The sequence below is a fragment of the Notothenia coriiceps genome, unplaced genomic scaffold (assembly GCF_000735185.1).
Source record: "Notothenia coriiceps isolate Sejong01 unplaced genomic scaffold, NC01 NC01_scaffold00024668, whole genome shotgun sequence".
Classification (NCBI taxonomy): Eukaryota; Metazoa; Chordata; class Actinopteri; order Perciformes; family Nototheniidae; genus Notothenia; species Notothenia coriiceps.
In genome coordinates, this window is record NW_011357369.1 from 3,071,962 (window position 1) to 3,084,992 (window position 13,031).

The following is a 13,031-nucleotide window of genomic DNA, read 5'->3' on the forward strand; positions in this document are numbered from 1 at the left end:
TCAAGAGACTTATTTCCTTGCTATAATGTTCTCCGTTGTTGTTGCAGAGATTGGTTCCTGGTTTGCTAATTGTCAGGTCCACTCAGCTTAAAATAGCCACTGGTAATCAGTTGTCTGTTTGGATTTAGATAACTTGAATACACTGCACTTAAAGGTTTATTCTTCATTTCTCGAATAAAATATGTATTTGTTCATCCCACTTACCTCTTGAATGTTAACATGAATTATATCTACTTCTATTTGATGTCTCTCTGTTATTATCAAGCAAACAGTTCAAGCAACTCAAGTTTGAAGCAGAAACACAGTAAGCAAAGCAAATATGTTTTAAGATGGGTCACGTTTAGAATATAATTTACTTCTAACATGTAAAGAGATTTCACAACACCAGCTAACTCGGTGAGTACATTTGTAAATCAACAAGTTAGCTGAACATGTTTAACTCAGCTTATAAAATGATTAGCATTTGAAAAATAACTAATAACATGAACTGCTTCATGAAATTGAACAGCAGAGGTAAATGCCAACAGCAGTATTGGCAATATTGCCATGCGCACAGTTTCAGCTGTGCTTCAGATTGTTGGTGTCTGCCAAGTAGCACTACACCCAAAGTTCATCTAAGGCTAATAAGAACATTTCAAATCACAAACCAAAGCCAAACAAATTGGCCAAAATGTGACTTTATGATGCAGCTAAATGAGAGTGAAGTGGAAACCAATATGATGACAAATAATTCTGATGGGAATATGAATGTCTGTGCTAGATTACATGGCAACAAATGATATGGCAATCCATTCAATCACTTTTGTCAAACACTTATTGGCGCTAAAGTCTGGGATTCACAAAATCAGTTAAGAGTCTTTCTTTTGGGACCATGAACAAATGTCAAAGCAATTATCCAGTCCAAAGAAAAGTGGTAGACTGAGCAAATAAAGGACAGAAAGACCCAATTCCCTAAACCACCCTAACAAGACAATCAAGAAACTTGATTGTGTCCAGGAAGCTGCATCAGAGGCGGTTCCTCTTCAGCTCCACAGCGCTCTGATTTTAAGAGCCTGCTCTGATTATGAAGCAAATTTGAAGAGGAAAGACAGAAGGAGGGGTGATGGAGACATGGTGAAGATGTGGGGTTTACACTGAGATAGGTTTTATCTCTCTTTTTCATTTCAAGGTGATATTACTCAAGAAGAACTGTTAATATATCAACTCCTCATCACTGAAGCACAGGGAGATAATCCTGAAACGATACCGGGGATAAAATCTACCGTCTCTGGCTCTTATTAAAACTTGAAACAGAAGCGTCTCTTTGTGTAAATCAGCAGCTTGGAGGAACATTTCAAATTCTACAGGTGATTCTGGGCCATACATGATCAAGCTGTAGTTTAATGAAGTGTCATAATCAGAAGTAATAATGTAACATTTGATATACAGATTAAAATATGCTCTAAACACATTAAACAGATTAAGAAAACCAGATTTCAATGTCATAAAAAGTAAATCCTTATATTATGAGACATTCAATTTGGGTGAGAGGACGCTCAAGTCCTGTGTCTTGAAAGAGGACTCAGTGTTTACATTTGTAATAGAGATGAAGAATTAAAGTGGACCTATCATGCTATATTTGAGTAATATATTGTAGGGCCATACCTATATAAAAAAAAAAAGTGAAGTTTTTTTTTCAAAATACCAAACAGATCTTAGCCATGCCTCATTTCGCTCTATTCCAGCCCTGTCTTCACAAGGGCTGATTCTGTGGCAAGAGCTGCAGCTGACCACGCCCCCTTGCAAAGGAGGGGGGCGAGGCACGAGTGTCATGTTACCATGCTGTTACCATGCTGTTACCATGCTGTTACCATGCCACACAACCTCTCATTCCCCTGATTGGTGGAGAGTTGCCCATATAGGCGGAGTTCCTCGTTTCTGACGTCAGAGATATTTCAAATCTGGATCAGTCTGTATCAGATCCGTTGCAGCCCCGTTTTCAGAGATTTGGGTACGGAGGAAAAGAGAGAGGGTTGTGTTTTCTGACACTTGGTGAGTTCCCTGACACACCGGGGAAACATATTCATGTATAAAAGACGTACAAAAGTGCATTTTGCATGATAGGTCCCCTTTAAATAAGGGCCCACGATATAGAAGCAGAGACAGAAAGTGAGACATGATAGCAGGAAAAGAGTAAAGAGAGCCTAAAGGTGAGGTGGAGACACACAGAAAGAGAGAGGGTCTCCTCAACATGAGTGAAAATTGGAAATGTGGGAGAGCAAAAAGCAGGAGGGCGAGTGGATGAAGATGGGTTAAAGCCACTCGATGTCCTTTTTGTGATTTACTCAGGCCGCCTGCAGAGACACAGCGAGAGAGGAGAGAGAGGAGAAGATGAATAGTGAGTTTAATTTGAACGCCTTTGGGGAGTGAGAGGGACAGAAAATGGGGGAGAGAGACGGCGGGTGACAGAGTAGAGAGACAGAGGGTTATGCTTAAGCAAAAGTAAATGTAATTTGATGGCTGTTAAGAGGTGAGAGAGGAGAAAGCGAGAGGGTGAGAGACAAAGCAACAGAGCCAAAGAAGTGAGTAATGGGAGAAGGAACAGCAGACATTCAGTCCTCTGGTTTCATTACTGCCTCCATTCAATCCTCACATTCATTTAATCTTTTCCAGATACTATTATCAATGATATAAGGAGGTACATTAAAATATCTTACTACTGCTGTGACTTCTGTAATTCATTAAATATTGATGACTTCCAATATAATTTGAATACACACATTTTTATGCTGAATACGGAAACGGAGAAAAATTTACTTCAGGACATTTACACACTACTATCATGTCGGCTACTGCAGTGGGGGGGGGCAACTAAAAGGTTTTAGAAAGGCAACAATCTTTTAGCAATCTAAATATCTAACACAATGTCACTCTAATCCTCCCATAACCTATAGAAACACAAACACAATCAAACCACCACTCAGAGGAAATGCTGTCATCAGTTTGCAAAGAGTAGATTTCTAGGATTAACGTGGGAAGTGTGTGTGTGCGAGAAACTCATCACCACATTCCATCTCACACACACACTGGTTTAACTTTGAACACACATAGACATGGATAAACATGGGAAGTGTCTGTGATGGATATGTATAGAGGAAACATGGATGTTTTGAAAACCTTACTTTACTAAAACAACACCCACCCACCCACACAGATACACACAACTTTGGACATGAGATCCCCAGAGAGATGGTATGTTAAGATTAACACAGGAGACAGATGCCTACAGGTCTCCATTAGCTCTCTCATTGACACACACACACACACACACACACACACACACACACACACACACACACACACACACACACACACACACACACACACACACACACACGTAATGTATATGTTGGGGTATTTCTTTATTACATTTGGACAAATCAAGGCCATCTCTTTCCCTCTACTTCCAGTACATATTGAATGCTAGCAGTTTCAGCGCCAACGTACAGTAACTCAGAGAGATGAATTTCATATTTATTTACGGAATTAAATCTTCAAAAAAGCACACTTTGGTCATGTAAAACATTTCTGTTCATCTTCATCAATCTGATGATTGGGATTGATTGATTGATACATTAATAACGTAAAGACTATAAGAAGACAACGTGAAATTAGTCAAAGTAGTCCAGTTTCAGTTTTCTTCTATTCTGAGACAGCTGGAGGATTTCTGGTCCAGCTCACTGCGACATTCCTCCATCTTCATCAACAGATCTGTAGTCATGGGGTGATCAACGCCGTGCGTGAGCTTTATAATCTTGAACGCCTGCAAGAGGAAAAATGAACACACTTAAAGTTGCACTAGACACCATTAATGCAATCCTGTCTGGCTCCAGGTTCAGTTGTTCCTTTTACAATTAAAGAAGCATTTCACAAGGAGGCAACTCATCATTATAGCTTTCAACTCAATCTAATAGCTTACAGTAGCTATCACATGTTAGCCGAACAACCAGGGTAAGGAAATGTGAAAATTCGTTTTTCCAATGTTTACTAGTATAGATCAGTAGGTAACAAAACCGAACTACTAAATAATAATATCAAGTGTTTGTTTATCAAAGCAATAATATCAGGGTTTCTAATTATCTGGGAGTAGTTTTTTTATGACTTAGATCAAGATGTTGCTAGCTTGTGTCTTTGCTGTCATTCCTTCTACTTTTAGACCTGTCTGATAACATCTCTCCTCTCAATTCTCCAGACTTCAGCAACACTTTGTTGAGGAAAGTGTTATCACTGATAAAAATGATGGACACACGTAAACAAATAAGATTATAGGTGTACAAGATAATGTGATATCTTCTTATCAGCATTTCCTCCCTCACCTGTTTGAAGGTGTCCAAAGCGTCCTCGATGTGTTCCAGGTAATGTTGCAGCTTTCCGACTCTCATCAGCTGGACTCCATGGACTGGATGGGGATCAGGGTAGTATTGTCTTTATAAAGGAAAGAGAAAAGGAAAAACTTGCTTAGTTTAGTGACCGTAATGCATCATCTATTCCTTTATTGCAACTTGTCCAGGTCATTGGGTGTGCGCAGGATATGCCAGGTAGCATCCTTTCCCCCAGCCCTGTATCCAGCTCCTCCTGGACCAAACATCATGATTTACTGCCAAAAATGCAAAAACTCTCTTGTTATACGTCGGCTAGATTGCTTCTATCAACAGTCCGATCACCCTATACTCCCCCAGAGAATACAAATCATCCTTAAAGAAAAAAACACTCTTAAATAAACGATGCACAGTAATGGCAAGACTACGAAAAAAGATCACCTCTGTGGTCCACTTGCTCTCTTTCACACTCACAGGCGTCAGACAACAAGAAAGATAATAAATAAACAAGATAATTCAAATGAGCTTCGCCAGTCAGTGTCTGTAAACAAGTATGATGGCTATATCAATAGGTGTGTGAGAAAAATGAATTGAACCAGCAAGAACTCATAAATGATTTTAGTATTTTTCTCAGGTGCATTATGGATGGCTCCAGTTTACCTGAACATGTGTGTGAGCATGTGTGTGTGTTATACGTGCTTTTGTGTCTGAGTATATATTATTTGGCATCCATTTTCAATGAATTCCTCTCCATTCCAGTCTCACTACTTCAACATACAGAGCAGCATAACTAATACACATAATCCCAGCATTAAAGACACAGTCCCACCAACATAAAATGTGTATATAAATATATATATATATATATACATATATATATTTATATGTATATGCAGACCACTTGTATCACATGTGCTGTACTATGCTACTTCTGGGAACTGTGTATGTGTATATACTGTAAGCATGAATATACCGTTCCTTATCCACAAATCAAACATGCGCACCGCAACTTTGTAGCGCCTTCATTTCCCCAGAAGCTAATCTTCCTGACAGAATAAGATACAACATTAAAGAATGTTGTTGCCACACACAGGCAAACACAGAGCAAACCTATATGATCCGTTTTTAATAATTTAGCCAGTTTCAAATCTCACAATCTAAAATGCAAATATTTACCCTTCAACTGAATTTGTATTTACGCATGACAGAGATGGATACCCATTGATGCTTAACGCTACACATGGATGCTTGATGACCTTACAGTATAGTACACCCTGCTTTAAAGTCTAAACACACATGCTTTAAGGAGACAGTTCACACACAAAGAGCCGGGACATTCTTAATCCCATAACGATAAATACCAACCAGGGACCCTGAGGAAGTAGCTTTGTTGTTGGTAAACACTGCAGTTCTCAAAACACTCATTTAGCTGACTCCACTTGTGGTGTATCCTCCTTTCTGCTCCTTCCCTCTCCTCTAATCTCTCCTTCCTTTTCCTTTCTCACATGTGCTTCGCTGCTCTCCTACCTGTTTATGTGTGTGCTCTGCGGCCCGCTAGCTGCAGGGATTAAAGTGTGTGACGTTGGAGGCTTTCTCTTCTCCTCTGCTGCACTTCACTCATCCTTCACTCCACCTTTCTGCCCTGTTAAATCGTCCTTGTTTCCTGCTCTCTCTCTCGCTGTGCTCTTATGATTACACACACAAAAGGAAAACAAAATCTTATATAACCGCTATAAGACAGCATTTAAATGCATGCTGACAAAGCACTTTGAGACAGATTTACATTTCTTGTCTAGCTCATACTCTCTCTGACACTCACACAAACACACACAAAGAACTGAGCACTGACACCATGATACACACATGCATGCTATAGTAATAATATATGAGCATGCATGCACAAAAGGAAACGCTCAACTTCATTTCGCTTTCACTCTCTTTACCCTAGTTTATTTGCAAGATTTCCCTTCACTCCAGAGTAAACACACCACAAGAGGGTTCAATACGCTCTAAATTCAATCACACGTCATTATGAACTGCACTGTATCTTCTGTTAACAGAGCATTCATCTTCATTATTTCTTTACGGGCTGAAACACAACTTTCCAGCGATAAAAGTTTGTCACTCTTTGATTGGAAATGAAAATCAGTTTTCTGTAGGGAGTGGAATCAAAATTAATTAACTGGTTGTGGCCTCAGTCAGAGTCATTAAAAACTTGGTAGCTTTGTTGATAATTCACCAGCAGAGTTTTCATTCACAATGCTAATAACTCATTTGTTCATACCTTCAAGCCACACTAAATTACTAACTGACAGGCCGACCAATTACAGAGATGCTCCCCGGCCAATCCTGTGGACGGGATTGAATCATTAAATAGGAAGTTCAAATACTGAACCAACAACATTAGTCGTACATGAATAACAGCAAGTTACAATATTGATTTAATTACAAAGCCAGTGACTCAAGCCACCGTGACGTGCAAACACAAACCAACACCAAACAGCAATTATATTTCCTCTTTGCATATAGAAACACACAGCAATTAAAATAATTGCATTAACTTGCTGTCTCCTGAATTACTCTCTCCTTTTGCCCCCGGGAGAGTCAACTGAATAAAAAATACGATCTTGCCGTGTGTGCAGCTAGTTAGAAAGCCATAGCTTTCGGCTATGAGTAAGAGAAAGGGCAGGAAGGACACATTAATAGTGGTGGAAAAGAGTGGCATTTCAGGCAAATGCAGTGGAACTAATGAGGCTCTCGTTCAGAACAAAAGATCCGCAGCCTGCTGTAAATGAGAGGGAAACATGGATTATCTTACTAAGTAGAAAAACGAAGAAGGAGAAGGAAACATGGAGGAAAGATTATCTGTGAGTATTCTTCCTAATTGCATTTTGTTTTCTGTCCAATGCAGCAGTAATTTCAGTTCTGTGTTTCCACACTTTAGCAAACGTAGAACCGCATGTTACTGAAACTAAGACCGATTACATAAGGGTTGAATCACAGTTTCACTATTTAGCAAACACTTATTTTCAGAGAAAGTCAGACGTATGCCTGTTGATGAATTACAGATACAAGCCTCGAGAGTCTCTTGATGGCTAACCACAGTGATCTATGCGGTAAGACCGTGCCTTTCACACTTGTTGCCTCAAGCAATGTTACATATGAGCTGAGTCTTTAATCAAAAAGGGATGCTACATGGAGTTCATTTATCCAGTTTCACAAGAAAGATGCAAAGTTAGAATTTTCTTTAGTGGAGATAATTTTCCTCAATTTATTTTCTAACCATCAACGCCACATATGTATCTTGCAACTCCTTGAATCTACAATTTCTACAAGATTTTGAAAATCAAACATAAGCAGAAATCACCCCATGAGGTGTTCTGTAACCAGATCCGGAATTGGAAATACATACACTTGAATTGTTCATCAATTCATCTGAAACTTTCTGGTTAATTATTCTGTACAACTTGTCTTCCTCTTCTTAGGTCAGTATTTTGTTCTCTTCAGCACGGAGTAAAAAGAACAGTGGTTGAGGTTTAAAAGGCTTTGTGATCCATGAAGACTGACAGCGTGGGTGCACTCCACCGGTCCACCGAGGCCACTGTGTTGATGCAGATATCTTATGCAACAGATCCCCCTCTACAGAACTGCTGAATGGATGAAAATCAGGAGAATCTACAGAGAGAAGTCCTTGCTTCTCTATTTTGAGAGAATCGCCAAAAACATAAATGCATGGAGGCTGAACACCATTCAAAACATTTAGCTTTGACTCTCTATAACTGCTGCTCTGCAAATCTCAATAGGATGCAACATCATGTATGATTGGACTGTAAGCGCTAAGCAACAACCCAGAGAGGAAAGATCAATCAAATGATCCATTTAGGAGCTTAAGAATAAACTTCTTGATACAAAGACGTTTTCAGGAATACATAAACACTGTGTAATTGTGAATGTGTGTGTGAGCATGTCTCTAGCAGCAGAATATGTGCAGCATGGACACATTCAATAACCCTGGAGCAGGTGAGCATTATCCGCACACGGGTGCAGGGAGAAACCATCTCCATACATCACAAGCTGAATAGAGAATCGAAACGAAAAAACCCTGCAGAGAGAGAGAAAGAAGAAAGGAATACAGAATGAGGGGAAGGACAGGAGAAAGAGAGACTCCTGCAGCGATCTTTCTTCTCTGCCATCTGAAGAGCCCAGAGGAAGATAGGGGATGAATATGGAAGATATTCCTCCTACTCTCTCTCACTTATTTCTCCTGAATGCTTTGTCTTCATCCTTTCATTGTTGTCTCCCTTCCTTGCAAAACTAATTCTCACTGTATTCCTCCTTTATGCTTTACTTTGAACAGTTTTTCTAACTAACACCCTTTTTCCCCTCTCCCTTGTGATTCTGTTATTCTCGTTTCCCTTCCCTTCATCCCTCTCTCATTCGTCATTTATCACCTGATCAAATCCCCTCTCCCTCTTCCATCCTCACCTCACACCTCCCTCCTCTCTCCCTGAACACCCACAACCATCCCTCACTTTGGTTTCTGCTGCTTTGAGACACGTTTTCCAGTTTCTTTCAACTGACACCAGACTCTCCATCCCCTTCTCCCTTCAATATCTCTCTCTTTCTTCTGCCCTGGGAATGATCATTTATTGATAACATGTGCAACAGTTTCTCTACTGCAGATAGGTCGCTCTGTTAGTGTGATCACAGGAATACGTTTGATTTAAGAGTTGGAAGAGAAACACAGTGCAGAAAAGACGGGAGTGGAAATGTGTGAGGGCTGCAGGACCTCATCTAGAAAACAATTAAAACTGTTGATGCAATTTATTGTAATCTGACTTTTGGATCACACTCAAAGTTTGGATTTGTTCAGATCATTGTTAGATTATTTTTGAATAACTCCTCCCTTCATTAGGACAGGATATTTGTATGTCTGCTAATTGCTAGTGCTTACTTTGTCTCCCTTTCATCTACTCCCGTCTCATACATTTTCCTGTCTTCTCTTTCTTTGTACCGGTACATGTTTTTGTTTTGATGCACACTCAACTTCTTCTTCTGCCTATTTGTGTACAATTAAGACTTTGAACAGCTTTTCTCTAATCATGTTATAATCAAATCTTTCCTTTTTAAATACGACATGATTTAGGTCCCCACTAAATCTAACACATTACTCTGATGCCTGTCCACAAAACATAATTACCATGTGTTTGTAAACAACCCTGTTTAGCTCGATTTCACCTCTACAGGGATAACCGATGGGATCCATGTCTCGTTGATCAGGACAAAGAGTCAAATCTATCACATTGTGAAATGAAACAACAGAGGAAGCATTACATTTTTCCTTTGCTGTGCATTTTCCAAATCTCTACAGGTAATCTGAGAATCTCCCCTCTCTTCCAGAGTGTTACCACGATGGAGCTGGCTCCAACTAAAATAACATGAAATGCCGTCTGGAAGCCTTGTGACGACAATTAAGGCGTCAGGATTGAGCAGCAGCCCCAATCTTTGAATTAATAACTTTGAAGTAATAATGCACAGAGACAGCTGCGCAAGTCGGCCTTAACTAAAGCAGCTGCCCTTCAGATGCACTCTGGATGAGTCACTCCTGCCCTTTTCCTCACATCTTAACAAAACCAAGAAGGAAAAGTCTTTCAATCCAACTGGATATCCTGATTTATAGACCACACACACACACACACACACACACACACACACACACACACACACACACACACACACACACACACACACACCTGTATACTGGAAGTGTTTTCTCCCCGTATCCCAGAGCTTCCTCCCAGTGTCCCAGGTGAATTGAAGCATCAATAGCCATGTCGGTCATCTTGAGTTTATACAGATTTTCATCTGGTACGTCATCCCCGACAGTCGATAATAGCTGACTGCAGTTCTCTAGTAGTGCCGGCCAATCTGAAGGGTCACTTAAGGAAAAACAACATTCATACTGTACGCTGTCAAAATGTGAAAATGAAAAGCTGAACACTTGTATCTTGAGGAAATCTTGCTCATTTATTCAGTCAACTTTGTATTACTGATGAAATGTCAGCAGATGAGAGCTTTGACTTATTTAATCATCTTCCCATAATACAGAAGAAGATCGATGATAAATATTCTCATTAGATCTCTGAGGTAAAGGATACCCGACTCTGCCTTCAGTCCTTCCAGTCTCGGCAGAGCCTCTTTCAGCGGACACCATGTTGATTCGTTCCCTGACAGCATCAGTCCGTCCTAGGAGAGAGAGGACATTGAGATCCACTTCGCAGACATGACCCAACAAACAGGTCCATATATAAACAGGTGTTATTATGAAGAGTGGGTAGATTGAGCAGCATAAAACAGACAGAATAGAGTGGGTTTACCAACATTTTAGTACCTGAATATAAATTAAATATCTTATCTTGAAGAACACCCTCAGACTTCCTTTGAAATACTGCAGTGCAGGAAAAGTGTTCAGCACGTCTTTACTGTGTGTTGATCAGCAAAGATCTCAAGGTTATGTCTTTTGTATAGTTAAAGAAGAACATCTTATAGACTGAAGGGTTGCAATACAACTTGATTTTCACAAAAAAGACCACATAGGAATAAATGTGCCTCTATTGACAGTTGGAAAATACTGTATCACCAAACCCCAGTGACTCTAGCCTCATCTACAACCTTGATAGTAGGTAAACTAGACTTATCCTACATTTTAGTTTGAGATGTTTACATGACTGATTGAACAAATAAAATTACATCTGTCAAGATAGCCTTGTTTTTTCATGTCCATCTTAACAAACACACACACAACACACACACACACACACACACGGACTGAGAAAAACACAAAACACAGACACTGTTTTCTGGGTTTGATGTCAACAGTCATCAGTCGCCATGACGACTTTGGGTCACAACCCAGCAGCCTGCCATCATCATCAGAACATTATAGAGAAAGAGAGGGAACAACAGAGTGTGTGTGTGTGAGTGTGAGTGTGTGTGTGTGTGTGTGTGTGTGTGTGTGTGTGTGTGTGTGTGTGTGTGTGTGTGTGTGTGTGTGTGTGTGTGTGTGTGTGTGTGTGTGTGTGCGTGCGTGTGCGTGCGTGCGTGCGTGCGTGCGTGCGTGTTTGAGAGGGACAGAGTGCATACCTGTGTGTTTGAACTTCTGGTATTATACACACATGTTCCAGACAGGTTTTAAGCAATAACTATATTTGCAAAGTTTAAAAACTTTTTGGTTAAATCTGGATTAGGGAAGAACTCCATGCAGACAAATGTCTCCTTCACAGTAGTTTCTCATACGGCGAGATAACACACTGCAATCCAGTTTACTTTCGAACAGTAACCCTCTGCATCACCTCCATTGTTTCACCAAATACAAGCCCTCTCAAGGTTATGAATACAGTTATTGTCTGTGCTGTAAGTGAACAGAAATGTACTGAGTGATTCATCTACTCCTGGGAATATATCTTTGTATTTTCTTCAGCCTGCATTCTACAATATTTCAAAGCAGTGTATAGAGTTCAATAAAGTGTATACATGAGCAGTATGAAAAGAGATGTGTGGAATACCTCCATAGTATGTAGTAATCAAACATTTCTGGACTTATATTATCAGGATACTTTCAAAAGAATTCACTACCCCCAAAATGAAAATGTGTAAATTACTCGTCCCTTGATATGTAACCTTGATTCTCCTCCAGAATTTAGAGCTACACTTTTAATTGACATACAACTATGGTTAAAGCAATCCTTAAATTTAATAAATGCTATCCTCCAAGTACCACTCCCAGTTGGATCATTATGTCCATGTTAATGAAGCCATTGGCATAAATTATGCTTGGAAATGACGATTATGTAAATATTTGAAACCATGAAAAATCTGGCTTTGACACAGTGATGTGTGCGTGTGTGTGTGTGTGTGTGTGTGTGTGTGTGTGTGTGTGTGTGTGTGTGTGTGTGTGTGTGTGTGTGTGTCTTACTTTCTCTTGAGAGTCACAGAGCTGGCAGTGACATGTAAAATGGTATTGGTCCTCCAGCTGTCTCCTTCGATCTTCAGTCAACGACAACGTCTCGATGTAGCTTATAGTCAGCTGAAAACAGTGAAGCAGATAACATTTGTGTGTGTGTGTGTGTGTGTGTGTGTGTGTGTGTGTGTGTGTGTGTGTGTGTGTGTGTGTGTGTGTGTGTGTGTGTGTGTGTGTGTGTGTGTGTGTGTGTGTGTGTGTGTGTGTGTGTGTGTGTGTGTGTGTGTGTGTCTTCCAGATGGAATGGATGCATCTCATTACATGGTCAGTAGGGAAGGTAAAGTATGGAAAATGAGGACAGACGCTGCCGTGTTAAGACGTGTCATCTTCTGCTTGTGTTGCAATGATTATTTACTTTGCTACAACGCTCAGGATTACTTTAAAAACATTAGGTTTACTGTACTCCCAGTACATGTATTATAACATTACAAAACTCACATTATAGTCAGTGATTTTACGCCTGTGTAAAATATTGCTCTTACTGTCAGATCATTCCAAACAGCCTTGGGCATTGGCACATCAATAACAACAGTGAATAAAAAAAACATTCAATAAATATTGCTCATAAAAAACATGAACGTTAAAGCAGAGGCATCATCATCGTCGATAACATCATCATTTCCCAAGGTGTTAATGTTGGGAGGACGAAGTGT

The 13,031-nt window shown here is 39.9% G+C and overlaps 1 protein-coding gene across 1 annotated transcript in view; it reads right to left on the bottom strand.

The window, feature by feature from the left end:
• Nucleotides 1-3,382: 3,382 nt before the first annotated feature.
• The window catches only part of smyd3 (SET and MYND domain containing 3), a gene marked incomplete at its 5' end in the record, with an annotated part of 46,201 nt that continues 36,552 nt past the window's right edge, over nucleotides 3,383-13,031 (bottom strand). The window contains 5 exons of the mRNA XM_010782948.1: nucleotides 3,383-3,802; nucleotides 4,356-4,464; nucleotides 10,112-10,286; nucleotides 10,517-10,604; nucleotides 12,334-12,444. Of these exons, the coding sequence (XP_010781250.1) occupies nucleotides 3,671-3,802; nucleotides 4,356-4,464; nucleotides 10,112-10,286; nucleotides 10,517-10,604; nucleotides 12,334-12,444 (615 nt within the window). The remainder of the gene's footprint in view (nucleotides 3,803-4,355; nucleotides 4,465-10,111; nucleotides 10,287-10,516; nucleotides 10,605-12,333; nucleotides 12,445-13,031) is intronic.